The 23,223-nt window shown below is 42.8% G+C and overlaps 1 protein-coding gene across 1 annotated transcript in view; it reads right to left on the reverse strand.

The window, feature by feature from the left end:
• The window catches only part of SLC39A9 (solute carrier family 39 member 9), a 62,727-nt gene extending 39,615 nt beyond the window's left edge, over nt 1–23,112 (reverse strand). Inside the window, exon 1 of the mRNA XM_066388391.1 lies at nt 22,296–23,112. Within this exon, the coding sequence (XP_066244488.1) occupies nt 22,296–22,391 (96 nt within the window). The 5' untranslated portion in view covers nt 22,392–23,112. The remainder of the gene's footprint in view (nt 1–22,295) is intronic.
• Between the last annotated feature and the right edge of the window lie 111 nt (nt 23,113–23,223).

Consider the following 23,223-nt stretch of genomic DNA (forward strand, 5'->3'; position numbering starts at 1 on the left):
AAAAAACTTTTTTGTAATATTATCTTGTTCAAATGAAAGAAGCTGTACACAAAAAGAGCATGTACTGTTTGAGTCCACTTACATGAAGTTTAAAATCAGGCCAAATGAATCTATGGAAACAGAAATCAGAACAGTGGCAGGAGGGGGAGTGGGAGGGGGGCACAAGGGAGAGTAATTGGAAAACAGCATCAGGTTGTTTTATTAGGATGATGGAAATGTTCTAAATCTTCACTGGGATGTGAGTTATATCTCTCTATATATTTGCAAAACTCATCAAACTGTACGAAGATTTGTACCTTTTACTCTAGAAATTACATATGTATATATAAAAAAAAGTAATCTGGGTAGACGTTTACTCAACCTGAACCTCTGAAAGGATTCAATTAGAACTATCCAATGTTTATAAAGCTTTTTCATGGCAGCACTTTGAAACCAAAGTCAGAGGTCTGTGTAGAATACTAAAAGTCAGCCCAAATTTTATTTTTCTTTAACTCATAATTCCATTCACTCATTTACATGAATCAAATTTGTGAATATTATCTATTGCAACAAACTTTATAAGCATCTCCTGCCTGGCCTGATTGGAGGTGGCGCAGTAGACAGAGCGTCAACCTGAGATGCTAAAGACCCAAGTTCAAAATTCAAAGGTCGCAGGCTTGAGTGTGGGCTCATTAGGCTTGAGCACAGGTTCACCAGCTTAAGCATGGGGTTGCCAGCTTGAATGTGGGATTACTGACATGATCTCATGGTCGCTGGCTTAAAGCAAGGGGTCACAGACTCAGCTGGAGCGCCCCCGCCCCTGGCAAGGTACATATGAGAAGCAATCAATGAACAACTAAGGTGCTGCAACAAAGAATTGATGCTTCTTATCTCTCTTTCTCTTCCTGTCTGTCCTTATCTGTCTGTCTGTCTCTGTCACAAAAAATAAATAAAATAAAATAAGCATGGGCCCTGCCCGGGTGGTTCAGTGGATAAAGCGTTGTCCTGGCATCCCAGAGGTCATAGGTTCACCCCCCTCCCTGGCCAGGGCACTTACAAGAATCAATCAGCAAGTACACAACTAAACGGAACAACTAAGTGAAATAAATTGATGCTTCTTTCTCAAATCAAAATTAAAGCAATAGCCTGACCAGGCAGTGGCACAGTGGATAGAGCATCGGACTGAGATGCAGGGGACCCAAGTTCAAGACCCCGGGGTCGTGAGCTTGAGCGCGGACTCATCTGGTTTGAGCAAAGCTCACCAGCTTGGACCCAAGGTCGCTGGCTTGAGCAAGGGGTTACTCGGTCTGCTGTAGCCCCATAGTCAAGGCACATATGGGAATGCAATCAATGAACAACTAAGGTGTCGCAACGAAAAACTAATGATTGATGTTTCTCATCTCTCTCCGTTCCTGTCTGTCTGTCCCTATCTATTCCTCACTCTGACTCTCTCTCTGTCTCTGTAAAAAAATTAATTAAAAAAATTAAAGCAATAAAATAAATGTCATTGCCATGGGTTGTTGTTGCAGTTTTTATTCTTTAAAAATTCTTAACTATCTAATAAATCATTTTAGATGCAAACAGACTTATTTTAAGCACTACAGGTGAGGCTCCACATTATTTGTATAGCTGTACTCTTTCACACAGCGTCACAACTTGGGATTCAATCTCAAAATTATGTGTATGTCATAGTTAAAATGCTGACAGGTTCTCTACTTTGCTTATGGTAAATCACTAAAAGGGTGTATTTGAAGGAAGAAGTACAAATTCCAAGTGTCGTTCAAAATGAAATGTGAGTTCCCAGAGCGGTAGTTTCTGTCGGAGAAATGAAATATTTGCTCGAGAGAGGCATGAACTGTGCAATGCACTGGTTTTATGCTATCTCATTTTACAATTTCACAGCTGTAGCCTGACTGAGCCAAAGTACTGACCAGATGTATTATTTAAAACAACAGCTTGTACTCAAAGCCATTAACTACCAGCGCAAAGCTTTGAAGTCAGTTTAATTTTTTGGCAGACACCAAGATAGGTAAATGGTTTTTCTTTCCTTGCTCATAGAAACAATAAATTGTTTGGTTACACTAAATATAAGCTAATAATTTTTAAAGCTTTTAATATTGAAAACAGTTTATTTCAATCCCTCTTGTACCATGCTCATTTTAGTACTGAAATAATCAACTGTAGTTTCCTAAACAATTAAAGATGCCTCTCTTGTTATAAAACTTGAGCCCTTCAAAGCTCTAGGCAATGAAGAGATGAAACATATAGAGTGCAGAGTAACTCTTGTTCAAGCAGGCTTCCTCCATATTCTTACAAGCAAACCTGCTTCAAGGAGATGCTTCCTGAAGTCAAGTTAACTGCATTTTCTGCTAAGTATCAGTAACAGGTAATGAAGGAAACTCAAATATGAACTTTATTTTTCAAGCCTTTACAACTGAGACATCATGTCAAAAAATCTCCTGCTTCTGGGCAGCAGCTGTGTGACCCTGAGCAAGTTCAGTGTCCTCTATGAGCTGAGATGACTATTACTACTATTATCAGGTAGGAGTAGGGTATCAGCACACAGTAACTGCCCTTATTGCTTATCTTTAAGATCCTCAGTAGCAGCCCTGGCCGGTTGGCTCAGCGGTAGAGCGTCGGCCTGGCGTGCGGGGGACCCGGGTTTGATTCCCGGCCAGGGCACATAGGAGAAGCGCCCATTTGCTTCTCCACACCCCCCCTTCCTTCCTCTCTGTCTCTCTCTTCCCCTCCCGCAGCCAAGGCTCCATTGGAGCAAAGATGGCCCGGGCGCTGGGGATGGCTCCTTGGCCTCTGCCCCAGGCGCTAGAGTGGCTCTGGTCACGGCAGAGCGACGCCCCGGAGGGGCAGAGCATCGCCCCCTGGTGGGCAGAGCGTCGCCCCTGGTGGGCATGCCGGGTGGATCCCGGTCGTTTCCAGCTTCAGAAAAATACAAAAAAAAAAAAAAAAAGGCATAAAAAAAAAAAAAAAGAGGCCCTGGCCGGTTGGCTCAGCGGTAGAGCGTCAGCCTAGCGTGCGGAGGACCCGGGTTCGATTCCCGGCCAGGGCACACAGGAGAAGCACCCACACAGGAGAAGCACCCATTTGCTTCTCCACCCCTCCGCCGCACCTTCCTCTCTGTCTCTCTCTACCCCTCCCGCAGCCAAGGCTCCATTGGAGCAAAGATGGCCCGGGCGCTGGGGATGGCTCTGTGGCCTCTGCCTCAGGCGCTAGAGTGGCTCTGGTCGCAACATGGCGACACCCAGGATGGGCAGAGCATCGCCCCCTGGTAGGCAGAGCATCGCCCCATGGTGGGCGTGCCGGGTGGATCCCGGTCGGGTGCATGCGGGAGTCTGTCTGACTGTCTCTCCCTGTTTCCAGCTTCAGGAAAATGCAAAAAAAAAAAAAAAAAAAAAAAAAAAGATCCTCAGTAGCATGCAGAGGAAAGCTTCTAAGCCCCTCCTCCACAAGAACATCGAAACAAAATCCAGATACTTGGCTAAAGTTAAGCGAATAATAAATGATATGATATCTGCCATTTTGCCAACGTCATATAGGTTTCCCCTTTCCTAATTCATTTGACATAGAGGTAATAAATAACAAGCAATACTTTATTAATGCCACTTCCTCCAATTCAGGAAAACAAATTCCTTTTCTTTTTTTTTTTTTAAATGAACTTTTTTATTTATTTATTTTTATTTTATTTATTCATTTTTAGAGAGGAGAGAGAGAGGGAGAGAGAGAGACAGAAGAGAGAGACAGAGAGAGAGAAGGGGGAGGAGCTGGAAGCATCAACTCCCATATGTACCTTGACCAGGCAAGCCCCGGGTTTCGAACCGGCGACCTCAGCATTTCCAGGTCGACGCTTTATTCACTGCGCCACCACAGGTCACAAATTCCTTTTCTTATTGTGTAAGAGTCCTTTCTAAATATAAAAGAACTAAACAGAAATGGAAATCCCATAAGACTGTTTGCTGAGACTACAAAAGCAAAAATTTTAAAAAGCCTATTGGGAAAAAACCTGGGAAAACACTGCCAATAAATATTGTTATTAATGTATAAGGTATTTAATTAAACTAAGAAACTTAACCTAATAAAAATACATTTTCCTCTATCAAATTATCAAGCAAATTTTTAAAAATTGACAATGATAGTACTCAATGTATGTGAGACTACATGTATGTCACTTGCATTTTTTTAAAATACATTTAAAAATACTGGTAATATATAGATTGAGAATCTTCTTAAGTACATTTATGCTCTTTGATCCTATCATTCTACCCCTGCAAAAATAATCTAAAATATGGTCGTAGCATCAGACACAAAAATATACATTCAACAGTATTACGAAAACAAATTCAATGCATAAAAATTTCTGTACATAAAATAATGTAATGAAGGCATTAAAAATGTCTAGAATACATTTATAATGATAAAGGAAAATGTTTGTTATACTACCAAGTAAAAGAAGGGAGAATGTAAAATTATACATATACCACATCACCAACCTTGTTAAAAATGCAAACATACAGAAAAAAAAAAAACGGAAATAAAATTAAAATGTTACTAGTGATTCTCACTGGACAGTGGAATAAGAAATGATTTTATCTTCCTTTTACACATCATATTTTCTAAATTTTCCACAAAGAGCCTACATACTTAGGCTTTAAATAAATGAATGATCATTTACTTAGAGGCTACATAAATAATGGCTTGAATTTTAAGTAAACTTTGAGGATCAACTTCCTCATCTATAAACAGGATAGGAATTCTTCCCTTCCAAGGTTTCTGTTAAGTGCAACATAGAACTTAATACTTAAGTTGACACTGTAGCTATTATTATTATTGATTATAGCATTGTGGTTGGATTAGAGAGCACAATGTTCTCAGTGTAAACAGAAATGTTTTCCCCTTTATCAAGTGGTTCTAAACTAGGGCACTTTGAGTTTTTTATACTAATTAAAAACCATTTTTTTAACTTACTGATTTTAACAAGAGAGGAAGGAAAAGGTAGAGAGAGAGAGACAGAAAGACAGAGAGACAGGGACATTGATCTGTCTCTATATGTGCCCTGGCAGGGACTGAACTGGCCACCTCTGTACTCTGGGACAATGCTCTATAACCGACTGCGCTATCTGGCAAAGGGAGTTTTATACTAATTTGAGATGTTTCTTAGTCTCCCCTTTTTATCATGCTATGACATATATCCTCTATTTGGTTCCCCATCCCTTCTAGTTTGCTGTTTCTTTCCAGTTTTCTTTCTTTTTTTTTTTCTTTCTAGTTTTCAAAGAGCTTAGAAATAACATAGTCCAGCTCATAGGTTCTACTCTGGCAAGTCACAAATATGGGTTGTTTGGCCCACACAGTGATGTAACAATATTTGAATTAGGAGCCAAATGTAAAATTCAAAAGATGTAAAAATCTGTATTTCCAACTTTTGAAAAGTAGAAAGATTTGGCCTGACCTGTGGTGGCGCAGTGGATAAAAGCATAGACCTAGAATGCTGAAGGTCACCGGTTTGAAACCATGGGCTTGCCTGGTCAAGGCACATACAGGAAGCAACTAATACAAGTTGATGCTTCCCACTTCTTCCCCCTCTTTCTCTCTCTAAAAATCAATTTAAAAAAAAAAAAAGAAAGATTTGGCAACACCAGGGCTGGTGTCATCAAATGGCACATACTCTTCAGTTGACCACAGTTCTCACTACTCCTTAATGCTCCCAGGCACTGACAGCCATGTATTTTTTTTTAAGATCTTATTTATTGATTTTTATAGGGCAGTGGGGGGGAGGGGGAGAGAGCGAGAAGTATCAACTCGTAGCTGCTTCACTTTAGTTGTTCACCGATTGCTTGTAGTATGTGCCTTGACTGGGCAAGCCCACCGTGCTGAACCTGCGATCTCAGCGGTCTAGGCAGGTCAACGCTTTATCCACTGCGCCACCACAGGCCAGGCAGCAGTTATTTGATTTTATGACCCATTACCTAGTTGTATTAGAGTCTAATCAAGAAAGAGAAATCATAAAGTAATTTGAATAGGAAAAGTTTAATATAAAGAATAACCATAACAGGGAGTGATGTAATGAGAAATTAGCTAATAAGAGAGACCAGTAAGGAATATAAGAGTAACAGATAAGCCCTGGCCAGATAGCTAGAGCATTGTCCCAAAGCACAAACATTGCCAGTTCGATCCCTGGTCAGGGCACATATAGGAATAGATCGATGTTCCTGCCTCTCTTCCCCTCCCTCTCTCACTAAAATCAATAAATTAAAGAAAAAAAAAGAGTAGCAGATAAAAGGAACAGTGACCACCCCAGGGCTCAGAAAAAGTACTCAAAGAAGAGGTCCCACTAAGGCTGAGATACAAACCCTGCTGGAGAGGGCATGGCTCGGACTCAATGACCGGCAATAACAGGTTAGGGGACCAATTCTGACGTGTGTCTGCGGGTGTGTTCCCCACACTGAGCAATGGTGGTGAGGCAGTTTACTAAGAAACTAGGAAAATTCCTTGACAAGTGGGATAGGGAAACAGACATACGGCTGAACAAACTGGCCAAGCAATTTATACCAGATACAGCAGGTCACCAGGACAAAATCCCCAGGTGCCTAGCAATGAGCAAAACTGGCATGGACCTCACTGCAGGATGGCCTTTCCTCCCTGGGCACACTGCTGGTCAAGTGGTTTATACTCCCTGCCCTGGCACTGACCAATCAGTGGAGACCATGATGGGGGGGGGGGGGCTGGGCTGATGAATATTCCGTTGAGATCCTCCCCTAAGACCTCCCTAAACTCCCAGCCTTTAAAATCCTTAAGGCTAAGGATCCAGTGTGCTACCTCACCCAGGAGCACAGCTGCGCCCTTTCCCCTGCTCCTTTTCTTCCCCCACAGGCGTGCATATCCTAAACTCCAGTCTAAGGGACTCCATGAGACTGGAGAGCAATTGAGCAGCAACAGCTCGTCCAGGGCTAACCCCCCGAACCTACCCCTAAGGCCCCCTTTTCTCTGGCTCTCCAGTGAGCCAGCACCCCACCTAGGCTCATTTCTTTCCCATAATGCAGGGGTCCCCAAACTACGGCCCACGGGCCGCATGCGGTCCCCTGAGGCCATTTTCCGGCCCCTGCCGCATTTCTGGAAGGGGCACCTCTTTCATTGGTGATCAGTGAGAGGAGCATAGTTCCCATTGAAATACTGGTCAGTTTGTTGATTTAAATTTACTTGTTCTTTATTTTAAATATTGTATTTGTTCCCGTTTTGTTTTTTTACTTTAAAATAAGATATGTGTAGTGTGCATAGGGATTTGTTCATAGTTTTTTTTATAGTCCGGCCCTCCAACAGTCTGAGGGACAGTGAACTGGCCCCCTTTGTAAAAAGTTTGGGGACCCCTGCCATAATGTGTCTAGACGGCCAAAGCAGCCCTACCTAGTCTCTCCCCTGCTGCTGCTTCGACTCCAGGCCCTTCCTTGTTTCACTGCCCCCAGCTTTAATAAAAGTACTCTCAAAATCACCTGGACTCATGTTGTGAAATCTTTCCTGCACGAAATCAAGAACCCACAAACTACCGGCCAGCCTTGGACAACCTGCTCCAGGCCTGGTCTCCTTTCTGGGACCACTGGGACACCAGGTGGGTGTCCTACAATTCATCTGAATCCCAGCACTCAATACTATCTACCTGGAGACAGTGTCAAGACCCTACAGGGTTAAGAGCTCAGCCTTATAGAACTACCCAAGTCCCCCCATTTCAGATGCCAGTCAAACCCTCTTTAGGTTTGATTAATTTGCTAGAATGGCTCACAGAACTCAGAAACATTTATTTACTAGATTACCAGTTCGTTATTAAAAGATATAACTCAGGGACAGCCAGATGGAAGAGATACATTGGGCAAGGAATGGGCAAAGGGCACAGGGCCTCCATACACTCCCCCAGCAGGAGATTCCCCCATAACCTCCAGGTGTTCACCAGCCTGAAAGCTCTCTGAACCCCACTTTCTATGGAGGCTTCATCACATAGGCCAGACAGATTAAATCATTAGCCATTGGTGATTGAGTCAACCTCCTGTCCCTCTTCCCTCCTCAGTGGGTCCTCAGTGGGACAGAAGTTTCAATCCACCAATCAGCCCCATCCCTAGGTTATCTAGTGGCCTCTGAGTAATCACTTCATCCAAATACCAAAAGACAGCTTCATGGCTCTCATTACTTAGCAAATTACAAGGGTTTTAGATGCTCCATGCCAAAATCAGGGATGAATGACAGTATCACAGGCAGAGAAGTTTTTGTGGTGCCACAATGGTGGAACTTGCTAGAAATCTGCACTCTAGGGTTTCAGGGAAAGCAGTTCATGGTAAAGTATCTTACTGGCGAGACTCCTATCATATCTCCCAAGGGAGGTACCAATGGGAACGACTGTCAGCAAGAGTTAGGGTCTTGAAAAGCTGCCTGCAGTGCAGGACAGGAGCTGGGCACTGGAGAAGCCTAGCTGGAGGCTGGAGAAGCCACTCGTGCTGCAGAAGCCTGCACTGGAAGGATGGACACCGGGGAGGCTGCGTATACTACAGGAACTGGTGCCAGAGGAGTCGTCTAGGAGCCTGCTGAGCAAGCAAGCCAGAACCAAGAAGGAAAACTCCTTCCTCTAACAAGTTCTCTCCAGTATCCCCTATTGACAAAGCTCAACACTGTGCCAGCTGGCAAAGGAAAAATATTTAAAGGGCCCAAATCCATTTTTGCAGAGTAGTCAATAGAAAGTGACTTAGAATTGAGAGGCAATAAATTGACTGGCATACTACCCTACTATAATTACATAAAAAGATACACAGGAGCCAAGGGAGTGCCAAGGACAGTAGAGAGCAAGTAAAATGCTTGCTCTTTAGGCTATCTATTAGCTAATCAGACTTTTCTGGTCCTTTAATGAGATTTCTACACAAGTTCTACACAAGAGAGGTGCTACCAATATTCTTCTCTTTCATCTCTATTATTAACTAATGTTTATTAAGTACTTATTATGCCAAGCATGTTCTACTATAATCACTTCGCATATATCAACTCAATTCTATGAGGCAGGTACTTCTATTATTCCCCCTTTACAAGAGGCATAGGAAGCTCAAGAAATTTGCCCAGGCTCACAAGCTAGTAACGGTAGATACATGACCTGAACCTAGTAGACTAGCTCCAGAATCTTTACTCTTAAACATTATGCTAAACTGCTTCTCTAAAAAACCCATTTCACTGTTTCTTTTTTTTTTTTTTTTTTTTGCTTTTATCACCTATACTTCTTTCCCCAATTTGCCTTTGACAAATTCATGAAAAAATTAAAGGAACATACAAGGTGCAGAAACTACAATAAAAATTTTTTCTTAGTAGAACATTGACCCACAGGTAAATAGAGGGTTTGCAATACATAATTTGATGTAATTATCTAGTAGTTAACCTTAAGACCCTGTCACTTAAAAATGTGCATAATTGGAGTAGAAGAATTTCAATTTCCAGACCAACTGACACTTCTTTGTATTTTATTTCAATGAAGTTAGATACTGAATATTAGTGTTCAAGGAAGATTGGAATTTCTAGAATTCCACAGGTTTTAAGAAATACCTACTGCCCTGGCTGGTAGGCTCAGTGGTAGAGGGTCAGCCCGGAGTGTGGATGTCCCGGGTTCAATTCTCGGTCAGGGCACACAGGAGAAGTGACCATCTGCTTCTCCATCCTCTCCTCCATCCCCTTCTCTCTCTCTTTCTCTTTCTCTCTCTATCCCTCTCCCATAGCCATGGCTCGACTGGTTTGAGCACACAGGCCCCGGCCCTGGGTGCTGAGTATGGCTCTATGGAGCCTCACCTCAGGTGCTAAAAGTTGTTCGGTAGTGAGCATGGCCCAAGATGGGCAGAGCATTGGCCCCAGATGGCGGGTGCCCAGTGGATCCCGGTTGGGGTGCATGCGGGAATCTATCTCTCTATCTCCCCTCCTCTCACTTCGAAAAAAAGGAAAAAGTAAAGAAATACCTACCTATATTTACATTTAGAATCACTACTTGTTAGCTAGAATTCCAAAATGAGCAACTGAGGATCTTAAAACATATCATTCAACAAAGCTTCACATCTAAATTCTTCAATTAAAGGTAGAGTTAAGACTATCATGTACAAAAGCATTCTGAATCCATTTCAGGTCTTCTTCCCTCAAAAAATATGTCAATTATGAAATAACACAATTTAGAAATGACTAAACTATAAAAATATAAAGTGTGAAATTAATCTTGGATAGTTCAAAACAGGAATGCTTTCAGATTTGGCAGGTGCTAACTAAAAGGGCATCCGAGACATAGTTCTTCCTTATTGGTCTCCGTGGTATTTGAGGACTGTTGACCTCTGTAGCTTCAATTCTGCTATTGGAGACTAAGCAGAAGGCATTAGTGTACTCTGAAAGGTAAATGTTAAGTATATTTCTAAGTTGGGATGCCAGTGTGTCTGGGTCGTGGAGTGGCCTCCCATGGTCTCTGTGAATGGGCTCCTGTGGCCTAGTGCCCCCACTTCTGCCACCAGTGACTGCGTGTCAAGGCCTGTGAGGGGTCACCACTGAGGTTTCCATCAGTCCATAAGTAAGAGTATAGCAGCCATCCCCTCCAGCGGCTCACCTGTGACCACCCCCTACTACTGGTGCCTCCTTGTTTCCACTTCCAGTAACAGCTCCTGTGGAAGTACTGAGTACCCTGGGAAAGCCATACTCCACACCCTGGTTTCTGACCTGAGTCACCGGTGGGCAAGCTTCTATTTCGGGAAATCCATTATCCCCTTCATGACCACAGTGTTGGAGTCCCTTCACTAAGCACATGGAATCTCCCCAGGTCTCCAGCAGCATGATCACCTGTGACCTGGCTCAGGCAGACACAAGGAAGCAGCGTAGAGGCCGGACTAGCAAAGCAAACGACAGAACCACATCCTGAACGGCCACCACCAGCCCGCAGACTTCCAGAGATGCTAGGCTCTTTAGAGTCTCTCCCCCACCCCCTCTTCCTCCGCCCTCTCCAATAGACTAGGCAGGCTTGTAGCAAGCAACAGCTGGGTTCTTTTATGGCAAAACAGCAAAACACCAAAAAGGAAGTTAAAAAGCCCCACTCTTTACTACCCACAGGCCAGGCTTCCTGACACAACATAACCGGGTGCCTTGTACCAGGTGCAAAATAAATGACAAGTATTGGCCAAAAAAAAAAAAAAGAAAGAAATATATATATTTCTTTCTGATTATATACATATATACATATATATATATATATATATATATTCCCCCCTCAAATTAGGGAGTTTAAAAGGTATAATATTAGTGGTGTTAAGTAGTTCCTAATACGGAAAGTTAAAGGTGCCAATTAAAACCTACTTCATTCTTTTTTACAGAGTTCATTAAGAAAAGAAATATCATCCAATGGTCAAGTAATATGGACTGGTAATCAAACTGACTTACTGAGTGTGCTGATTTGTAAAGTGAGGTTTAACATACCTATCTCAGCCTCATCCTGAGGTTTAAATAATATTATGCATATCAGTGCCTGGTACATTGAAAGAGCTCAATAAGCAATAACTATTTTTTTTTTAATTCAATGAGAGAAGGGGAGGCAGAGACAGACTCCCACAAGTGCCCTGACCGGGATTCACCCAGCAAACCCTAGGGGGTGATGCTCTGCCAATCTGGAGTGCTGCTCTGTTACTCACCAACCAAGCTCTTTTTAGCACCTGAGGCGAGGCCAAGGAGCCATCCTCAGCGCCCAGGGCCAACTTGCTCCAGTTGAGCCATGCAGGGGGTAGGGGGTAGGGGGGGTGAAGCAAGAGGGGTAGGGGTGGAGAAGCAGATGGGTGGGTGCTTCTCCTGAGTGCCTTGACCGGGAATTGAACCTGGGACATCCACATGATGGGCCAATGCTCTACCACTGAGCAAACCAGCCAGGGCCAATAACTATTCTTAATATTAATGTACACATAAGTTTCAATAATGTTTAGCCATACAATATTCTAGAGAAAAGAAAGTTTTTCAGGAAAATAATATTGAATCAGATTAAATTGAGATTTTATTTGATCAAAACTTAGTTTTATCGGCCCTGGCCAGTTGGCTCAGTGGTAGAGCGTCGGCCTGGCGTGTGGAAGTCCCGGGTTCGATTCCCAGCCGGGGCACACAGGAGAGGCGCCCATCTGCTTCTCCACCCCTCCCCCTCTCCTTCCTCTCTGTCTCTCTCTTCCCTTCCCGCAACCAAGGCTCCATTGGAGCAAGGTTGGCCTGGGCGCTGAGGATGGCTCTGTGGCCTCTGCCTCAGGCGCTAGAATGGCTCTGGTCGCAACAGAGCAACGCCCCGAATGGGTGGAGCATCGCCCCCTGGTGGGCATGCTGGGTGGATCCCGGTCGGGCACATGCAGGAGTCTGTCTGGCTGCCTCCCTGTTTCCAGCTTCAGAAAAATACAAAAAAACCCCAAAACTTAGTTTTATTAAGCAAAGATACTTATGAGGCAATAACCTTATAAGTAAATAATCTGAAAAAAAGACAGAGTTACTGATTGCTTTCCAGATATGGGTAAATTACAGAAAATGCAAACTTTAAAATGACAATCCAGCCTGACCAGGTGGTGGTGCAGTGGATAGAGTGTCGGCCTGCGATGCTGAAGTCCCCAGTTTGAAACTCCAAGGTCGCCGGTTTGAGTATGGGCTCATCCAGCTTTAGTGCAGGCTCACCAGTTTGAGTGCAGGATTGCCAGCTTGAACGTGGGAAATAGATACTACGCCATGGTCACTGGCTTGAGCCCAAGGTAACTGCCTCAGGTTGGAGTCCCCCAGTCAAGGCACATATGAGAAAGCAATCAACAAACAACTAAGGTGCCACAATGAAGAATTGATGCTTTTCATCTCTCTCCCTTCCTGTCTGTCTGTCCCTGCTGTCTTTCTCTCTAAAAAAAAAAAGAAAGAAAAGAAATGAAATGAAATTCCAAACAGATGTAAACCTATTGCATGGACATAAGAAAATAAAAGGTTAACATATGTACTAGACTATACAATAGTATTCAAAAGTGCAACCTTGTCAAATCTATTTCAAAAAAACCTAATTGCTGGAAAGAGGCATACTAAACGAATTTGTTCTTTAGACGAAAACCTTTGATTTGGTGATAATTCAAAGCCCTAACAATACTTATAACAAATGAGTCACTTAGTATCATATAATTAGATACAAAACAAAACCTTTACACACGAGAGACAAAACACAGCTTAAAATGAGAATAAGGATAATGAAGAAAAGTATGTAAGGCAGGGAAACCAGAGGAAAAGCCCTAGTCTCTGCAAATAGAACTCTCACGAACAGGAAACCAACCCTAAAACAAGACCTTTTGGATTCCAAACAAATTGCTAAGGAGTTCTCATGCTTAAAAGAGAGTGGGGGTTTCCCAGGCCCTGGCCGGTTGGCTCAGCGGTCGAGCGTCGGCCTGGCGTGCGGGGGACCCGGGTTCGAATCCTGGCCAGGGCGCATGGGAGAGGCGCCCATTTGCTTCTCCACCCCCCCCCTCGTTCCCCCTCCTTCCTCTCTGTCTCTCTCTTCCCCTCCCGCAGCCAAGGCTCCATTGGAGTGGGGATGGCCCGGGCGCTGGGGATGGCTCCTTGGCCTCTGCCCCAGGCACTAGAGTGGCTCTGGTCGCGGGAGCAACGCCCCAGAGGGGCAGAGCATCGCCCCTTGGTGGGCAGACCGTCGCCCCTGGTGGGCGTGCCGGGTGGATCCCGGTCGGGCGCATGCGGGAGTCTGTCTGACTGTCTCTCCCAGTTTCCAGCTTCAGAGAAATAAAAAAAAAAAAGAGAGTGGTGGTTTCCCATTAATTAGACTCTGTTACACAATAAAAGGTTTAAAAATTATAATTTAGCCTGACCTGTGGTGGCGCAATGGATAAAGCCATTGACCTGGAACACTGAGGTCACAGGTTTGAAACCCTGGGCTTGCCTGGTCAAGGCACATATGGGAATTGATGATGCCTGCTCCTCCCCTTTCTCTCTTTCTCACTCTCTCCTTTCTAAAGTGTATAAAGTCTTTAAAAAAAATACAAAAACCCCACAAATATTATATAAGGTCTACCGGAAAGTTCTGTCCGTTTTTGGAATAAAACAAAATACAAATTTTTCTTACCGTCAATAAACTTTATTAAATAATTGCTATTATTAATGATTTCTTGCCAGCATGAGGGCAATTTGTATATCCCATTTTTGAAAAATGTTTTATCTTTTGATGCGAAAAACTGAACCAGTGCTTGTTTGATATCTTCTTCATTTTGAATTTTTTGCCCTTCAAAAAATTTTGTAAGGACAAAAACAAGTATAGTCGCAGGGTGCTAAGTCTGGGGAATATGGTGGATGCAACAGACATGCTTCTGTAGCATTTCTTCCTTGTTGAAATTCATAAAAATTACAGTGGCGTAAATGAACTTTATCAGTAGCCAAGGGTACACTATCGCTTCACACATAAGACTAACATGAATCAACTTTGTTTTAGTTAATTTGCTACGTCAGTATGTATACATTAAGTGATAAAAATAGAGAGGCACACATGCGCCAAATAAACGTGCTTACGTGTCGAAACTTGTAGTGATAGAAATGGACAGAACTTTCCAGTAGACCTTATATATAAAAAAAAATTATAATTTAGGTCCTGGCCAGTGGCACAGTGCAGAAAGCATCACCTCGTGCACCAAGGTCCCTGGTTTGAGCCTGGGTTGCTCACTCCCAAGGTTGCTGATTCAATCAAGAAGTCATTGGTTTGAGCTTGTTCAGTGCTTGACCCATCCTCCCAGGTCACGGGTTCGGCCCCAGGCAAGGCACATATTGAGAAGCAATTGAAGATACAACTAAGTGGAACAATGAGTTGATGCTTCACTCTCTTTTCTCTCTTCTCAAAAAAAAATTAATTAAAAACAAATATATATATATGTAAAATTTAGAACAAAGTTATAAAAATGAAAATCTTGAAAAGTTTTCATTATCAGTTCTGAGACTAATCATCAAAGTTTCCAAAACTCCTTATGTTCTAAATACAATGTTAAGCCCTGTACTTGTATTATTTCATTATTTCCTCAAAACAATCCTATAAGGTCATCTGACAGAACAGAGTTGGATATTAAACAGCTTACTCAAGTAGTAACACTGATTTTGAACTATACTATCTGTCTTGAACAATTCCTTTTTTTAAATTTTTTTTTATAGGGACATAGAGTCAGAGAGGATAGACAGGGACAGACAGACAGGAACGGAGAGAGAGAGATGAGAAGCATCAATCATCAGTTTTTCGTTGCGAGACCTTAGTTGTTCATTGATTGCTTTCTCATATGTGCCTTGACCACGGGCAGAACTTTAGCAGACCAAGTAACCCCTTGCTCGAGCCAGCTACCTTGGGTCCAAGCTGGTGAGCTTTTGCTCAAACCAGATAACCCCGCGCTCAAGCTGGCGACCTCGGGGTCTCGAACCTGGGTCCTCTGCATCCTAGACTGATGCTCTATCCACTGCGTCACCGCCCGGTCAGGCTCGAACAATTCCTTTTGAAAGTAGTGCATTATTAATCACTTTCACTGCATACCTATGGATTTATACTGTTTTAACACATGAAAAATGTGGCATTGGCCCTGGCCGGTTGGCTCAATGGTAGAGCGTCGGCCTGGCGTGCAGGGGTCCTGGGTTCGATTCCTGGCCAGGGCACACAGGAGAAGCACCCATCTGCTTCTCCACACCTCCCCCTCTCCTTCCTCTCTGTCTCTCTCTTCCCCTCCCGCAGCCAAGGCTCCATTGGAGCAAAGTTTGCCCGGGTGCTGAGGATGGCTCTGTGGCCTCTGCCTCAGGCGCTAGAATGGCTCTGATTGCGGCAGAGCGATGCCCCAAGATGGGCAGAGCACCGCCCCCTGGTGGGCATGCCGGGTGGATCCCGGTAGGGCGCATGCGGGAGTCTGTCTGACTGCCTCCCCATTTCCAACTTAAGGAAAAAAATAAAAAATAATAATAATAATAAAAATAAAAGAAAAATGTGGCATTATAATCCAAAGTAGTCTGCAATGAGAAAAGTATATACAAAATGAAAGAAAGCCTTCAAAAAATTTTATAGCGCCTAACCAGGCAGTGGCACACTGGATACAGCATCAGACTGGAACGTGGAGAACCCAGGTTTGAAATCCCGAGGTCACCAGCTTGAGCATGGGCTCACCAGCTTGAGCGCAGGGTCACTGGCTTGAGCGTGGGCTCATAGACATGACCCCATGGTTGCTGGCTTGAGCCCAAAGGTTGCTGGCTTGAGCAAGGGATCACTTGCTCTGCTGTAGCCCCCCACCCCTATCAAGACACATATGAGAAAGCAATCATGAACAAGCAATCAGTGAACAACTAAGGTGCCACAACTAGGAGCTGATGCTTCTCATCTCTCTCCCTTTTTGTCTGTCCCTATCTGTCCCTCTTTCTCACTCTCTCTCTGACTCTGTCAAAAAAAAATTTTTTTGTAGCAATGTGAGCATTATAATTAAAGGAGTAATTGTATCTCTTCAACTTAATAACATTACATTTGGACCTGTGTTTTGTATGTTTTTTTTCACTTCATTTCCTTAGTGTTTCATTTCATTTTATTTTTTTAACGAGAGAGACAGAGACACAGAGAGAGGGACAGATAGGGACAGACAGACAGAAAGGGAGAGAGATGAGAAGCATCAGCTCGTGGTTGCAGCTCCTTAGTTGTTCACTTGATTGCTTTCTCATATGTGCCTTGACAGGAGGGGGCGGGCACTCCAGCCGAGCCAGCGACCATGGAGTTATGTCTATGAGCCCGCGCTCAAGCCGGCAACCTCGGGGCTTCAAACCTGGGTCCTCTGCACCGGAGGCTGACACTCTATCCACTATGCCACCGCTGGTCAGGCCATTTTATTTTAAGTTTTAAAAATGTACTGATTAAAGAGAGAGGCAGAGACGTAGGGAGGGAGAGAGAAAGAAAGAGAAACATTGAGGGGCTGCTCCACCCACCCATGCATTCACTCACTGGCTGAATCCCACATGCGCCCCTGCCAGGGACCTAACCTGCAACAATGCCGGTCAGGAGGATGCTCCAAACAACTGAGCCATCCGTCCGGGCCTTAGCACTTCATTTCTACAAATATACTAGGTCTTAAATGAAGTGGAAATTAAACAAAAACTGGTCTTTCACCAAACAGTTTGAGGAACATTGCCCTAGAACTCTGATACAAACACAGCTTGCTCTCTGTTACCAGCTCTGTAACAAAAAGAAGTCATGCTCAGGTAAATAACCACGCTCAGACAATCGATCTAAAATCCTATTTAGGCTGTAGTTTATATCTTAACTTCAATCATCAATCAGAGTACCTGCTAAGCTGGGTTTATACTAGGAAATGTTAAGTTATAGGCTCTCTCAACCAACACATGTAGTATTTATTTCTATTCAGAGACAAAGAAAACTGCTCACTGACAACTGAATCTAAAAATCATAAGATAGTGCTAAACTAGGTGTCCAACTCCTTTAGCAGATAGGACCTCATCTGTGTAAAGCAAGCTCTGGTCTCCTTTACAAGCTTAGTTTTTCTGCGTCCCATATGCTGAGGAAGAGAATATCTTTTTTTTTTTTTTAATTTTTAAAAACTGTTTATTTTATTGATTTTAGAGAGAAAGAAAGGGAAAGAGAGAGAGAGATAAAGAGAGACAGGAACATCAATCTGTTCCTGTATATGCCCTGACCAGGGATCATACCAGCAACCTATGCACTTTGGGACGATGTTCCAACCAACCGAGCCATCCAACCAGGGCAGGAAGGGAGCACCTTGAGCATCGCAGTTACTTATAAATGTATTGGAGAGTAAGAGATTCTTTTTCCTTTGTTTTAGAAATCATTTATGCATTAAGGTACAGTCATCAGGTCAAAAGTCAAGGAAGATGGTACAAAAGCATCAAGAAAGTTGTTTTGGGAGCAAGGAATATTGGAGAAAATTAAGAGAAATCAATGTCAAAAACCTCTTGATAGTCAGATATGGCAGGGAGACATCACTGCTACAGCAATTTCAGACTATTTGATTTTTAACTCATTTCTAAATATCAGTCCTGCCATAATTAATGATTTCATTGATCTTTTATTCCTGCTGACATACTGAAGAAAAAGGTATTGAATGACAAGGCAGCAGCTATATTAAGAACACGAATAAAAAGTGTATCTTTTCATGTACACGAAAGTGAGCTGGGGAGGTGGAGGAGAGTATAGGGCAGGGGTCCCCAAACTGTGGCCCCCTGAGGCCATTTATCCGGCCCCAACCGCACTTCCGGAAGGGGCACCTCTTTCATTGGTGGTCAGTGAGAGGAGCATAGTTCCCATTGAAATATTGGTCAGTTTGTTGATTTAAATTTACTTGTTCTTTATTTTAAATACTGTATTTGTTCTCGTTTTGTTTTTTTACTTTAAAATATGTGCAGTGTGCATAGGGATTTGTTCAAAGCTTTTTTTTTTTTGGTTTTTAATTTTATTCTTTTTTTTTTTTTTTTTTTTTTACAGAGACAGAGTGTCAGAGTGAGGGATAGACAGGGACAAACAGACAGGAACGGAGAGATGAGAAGCATCAATCATTAGTTTTTCATTGCGCGTGCGACACCTTAGTTGTCCATTGATTGCTTTCTCATATGTGCCTTGACCGTGGGCCTTCAGCAGACCGAGTAACCCCTTGCTTGAGCCAGCGACCTTGGGTCCAAGCTGGTGAGCTTTTTGCTCAAACCAGATGAGCCCACGCTCAAGCTGGCAACCTCGGGATCTTGAACCTGGGTCCTCAGCATCCCAGTCCGACGCTCTATCCACTGCACCACCGCTTGGTCAGGCTGTTCATAGTTTTTTTTACAGTCCGGCCCTCCAACGGTCTGAGGGACAGTGAACTGGCCCCCTGTGTAAAAAGTTTGGGGACCCCTGGTATAGGGGGATAAATGGTGATGGATGAAGATTTGACTTAGGGGAATGAACACACAATACAGTGTACAGAGATGTATCGTAGAAGTGGGCACCTGAAACCTGTATAATTATGTTAACCAGTGCCACCCCAATAAATTAAATTGTTTTTAAAAAACCAGGGGGGCCTTACCAGGCAGTGGCGCAGTGGATAGAGCATCGGACTGGGATGCGGAGGACCCAGGTTCGAGACCCCGAGGTTGCCAACTTGAGCGCGGGCTCATCTGGTTTGAGCAGGGGCCCACCAGCTTGAACCCAAGGTCGCTGGCTCCAGCAAGGGGTTACTCCATCTGCTGAAGGCCCAGGGTCAAGGCACATGTGGGAGAGCAATCAATGAACAACTAAGGTGTTGCAACGCGCAATGAAAAACTAATAATTGATGCTCTCATCTCTCTCCATTCCTGTCTGTCTGTCCCTGTCTATCCCTCTCTCTGATTCACTCTGTCTCTGTAAAATAAATAAATAAAAATAAATAAAAAACCTAAAAAAAAAACAAACAAAAAAACCAACCAGGGGGGATTGGTTCAAAGAAAAAAAAGAAAGTGAATTGTAAAATACATTAGGTTTATTGGTCTTCCTATTTATAATAATAGTCTCTATGACAAAGTAGGAATATGGGGAGCTATTTTCTAAGGGTAGAAATTGTGCTTCCCAGCCCTCATGAATGAAGTTTATTTACTTATTAGATTTTATGTATTGATTTTTAGAAAGAGGAGAGACAGAGAAAGAAAGGGAGAGAAAGAGAGGAAGAAGCAGGAAGCATCAACTCGTAGTAGTTGCTTCCTGTATGTGCTTTGACCAGGGTTTTGAACCAGTGACCTCAGCGTTCCAGGTTAACGCTTTAACCACTGTGCCACTGCAGATCAGACTGAATTAAGTTTATTTTTACAAATTTATCATATCACTAGTTTCATAATACTTTGCTCAATAATACTAGTATAATTTACATGAAAAAAATACTTAGCTTGTAGAATAGGAAACACCAGTTAGCCTGACCAGTGGTGGCACAGTGCATAGTATCCACCTGGGACACTGAGATCCCAAATTCAAAACCCCAGGTCGCCAGCTTAAGTTCAGGGTCGCTGAGTATGGGATCACAGACTCATTCCCAAGGTCACTGCCCTAAGGCCAAGGTCGCTGGCTTGAGCAAGATGTTATTGGCTAAGCTAGAGACTCCCCCCACCATCCTATCAAGGCACATACGAGAAGCAATCAATGAACAACTAAAAAGTGTTGCAGCTACAGGTTGATGCTTCTTTCCTGTCTTTCTCTCAAAAAAATGTTAAATTCTAAAATGTCTCTGACTTATACATAACTCTCATCTTATTCTAACAGCCCATAAATGCATTGTTCCTGCTGTAATAATAAAGATATTATAAATGCTGATTTATAGAAGTTGAAGGCTTACAGTTGCAAAAGACCACATGACCACCAATTTAGAATGACATAACATACTAATTATCTTTATTAGTGGCCTGGTTAATTACACCACTCAGGTACACATTTCCTTTCAATGAAAAAGAAAATAGTTATCTGCATATTGCAAAAGTCACCCAAGATAGTTCAAGAAAATATTGAAATTGTAAAAGTACTAAGTATAGTACATATAGAAATAAGAAGTTTTACCAGCTTCTTACTTGAATTATAATTCTTGATAAATGTCACTTCAATAAGTTTTTAAATATACAAACCAACTTAAGTTCACAAATGTCAACCCTATTAATGTCAATTCAATTCTAATGTAGTTATAAGAACATATGGTTTATGTGACAGGAAAGAACAGCAGGCTCACAAAGTACTGGGCAGGCAGGTAGCTGAAATGAGTAGGCTTCACAGCTAAGGAGTACAGCGACAATCTACTGCTACTCAGCTCTAGCCAGCTGTTGCCTTGAGGAAATACAGACAATAAAACAATTGTAATATTAAACACTGCTAATCTAACAAAATAAGTCTACAGGCTCAATTTGGTATATAGGCCACATTTCCCACAATGGACAATGGTTAAAAACTGCTCTAAATCAGAAAAACCCAGATTTAAAAAAACAGATCTGGAAAGAGTCTTGACTCCGGATGGTGAACACACAATACAATACATAGATGATGTATTATAGAATTGTATACCTGAAACTTACATAATTTTATTAACCAATGTCACCTCAATAAATTCAATACAAAAGTAAACAAACAAAAACCTAGCTCTGATTCTAACACACTTCATGAATTCCAAATTACATAATCTGAATCTCAGTTTCCTCATCTGTACATTGCTGAGTGTTCAATATGAAGTTAGGCAATGTATGTGCTCAAACATATTTAGTTCAATGCTAGTACTCAATACTGAGGGCTACAGACACAAAAAGGAAATGAAAAGGAGCTGCAGCAATTCAAGGCTCCTTTCCACCAGGATGTGGGCTTAACTACGTCTCAAACTCCAAGTGCCCAGTCTCACCTTCTTTCCTGTCCACAGGCTGTTTAAAGGCCTACCTAACACCTCGCTTATACTTTTCCTTTCTATTTAAGGCCATTCCCCTTTCCTGTGTCCAGCGAAAGCACTTTCAGGGCTGGCAGTAAAACTAGGGCCCATTTTACTGAGCCCCAGGTCGTACTCATGAAATTCTATTCCCCCAAAGTAGCATTTTTCTCCCTAAATCTTTGAGCACTGTGCCTGTTCTGCACTTTTTATGACCTGAAAAACCTATCTCCATTTTCACTGAACAATTCTTTCATCTATCTTTCTTTCCCTTTAGTCAACATTTGGTCAAGTAATGACAATTAACCAAAATGTCAAAACATATTAACAAAAATTCCACCTCTAAGCAAATAGATTTGAAAACTTTGAATATCCATTTCAAAGCCTTTCTTCTTTAAAAGGAAATGTGAACTAAGAACAATTTAAGTTTTTTTATTTTTCCTTACTTCATTCTAATACAGGTATAAAAAACTACCTTTCTCCCTCCTCCCCCCAAAAAAACTCTATGCTTGATTTCCTGAAAAAGAGAAGTTATACTGATTTTAACTCACACAAACAAATAACATTTACCATTTACAGTTCTTGATAGCAATCCAGAACCTTCACTCCTTGAAACTTTTCCAGGAAAATAAATGCACTGAGCTCCAAATTTTTGTATGCAATTTCAAGGAGTTCCAAGTTTTCCAGGATCTGCAGTGGATCTGCCCAGCCAAAAATTCTAATGCTTAATATTAGGTTTGTTTCTACTATTAAACGTTGTGCACCTTTTTAAATGATAGTATTCCTAAATAAGACCTTTAGCTGAGATTAACTGGGGAAGCAGCTTTCCTTTACAACTACTTTCTACCAGCCAGCCTGACAACTGACAAAAAATTGCAAATTTCTTACCTCCGAGAAATTAACAGCCAACGGAATGATTCCAGCCACGTAACATCCCACCAACATAGCCAGAGACAGCAGACTAATAGAGATGAAATCATCCATTCTGCCCTCCTTTTCTCATCCACCACCGCCAAATTTTCGGTTAATTCAAAAGGTTCTTAAATGCGTGTGGTGATTCCAAGAGAACAAGAGGGATTTTCCAGTTCTTTCGTCCTCCCCACCAGCAGATGTGTTCACGGGGCACCTTTCTCTAGAACGTACCTGAAAACCTCCCCTTTTTGCTGATATTAGCACCAGTGAGAACTTTCAGTAATCTTAGGTCCCCCAAACCCTGGATTTTCAGATGCTAGTCACTGGATTCCGGTGGGTTACCAGAAATGGTAAGTCAATGGGCAAATACGCGAATGAGAGATTTCTTCAATGGTCGGATGAGGGTGGCACAACGGGCCCACTCTTTCCACAGACAACGTTGCAGATGGCAGGAAGAAAAGGAGGAAAACCAAAGCGCATTTGTTCGTTCTCCCGACACCCCTAGCTTTTTGGGGCACCCTGTCGGTGATCTCCCCAGGCTGGGACCAGCCTACCAGTCCCGGCAAACTCTCCTCCGAGTCTAGAATGAGGAAAGGAGTCCTGTAAGTCCTGTAAGTCTCTAACGATGGGCCTTAGGGGTTCAGCAGCAAATCCGATAGAAAGCTGTCTCTGCCCTATACCCGGTGCTGCCCATATCACTCCACTCCGCTGGGCTTTGACCCGAAGCCACCAATACTACAGCAGCCATGGCCGCCAAGTGGCACCCCTTCATTACATCCACTTCCGGATTGCTTCACCGCCCCCTCCTTTAAAAGGGTACTTCCGGGTGACAACTGACCTATGGCCCGGGATTCTTATACTGCCGCCAGTTTTGAATAGAGCTAACGAAAGATGACTTGTGTCA

This window comes from Saccopteryx leptura, chromosome 6 (assembly GCF_036850995.1).
Source record: "Saccopteryx leptura isolate mSacLep1 chromosome 6, mSacLep1_pri_phased_curated, whole genome shotgun sequence".
Lineage (NCBI taxonomy): Eukaryota > Metazoa > Chordata > Mammalia > Chiroptera > Emballonuridae > Saccopteryx > Saccopteryx leptura.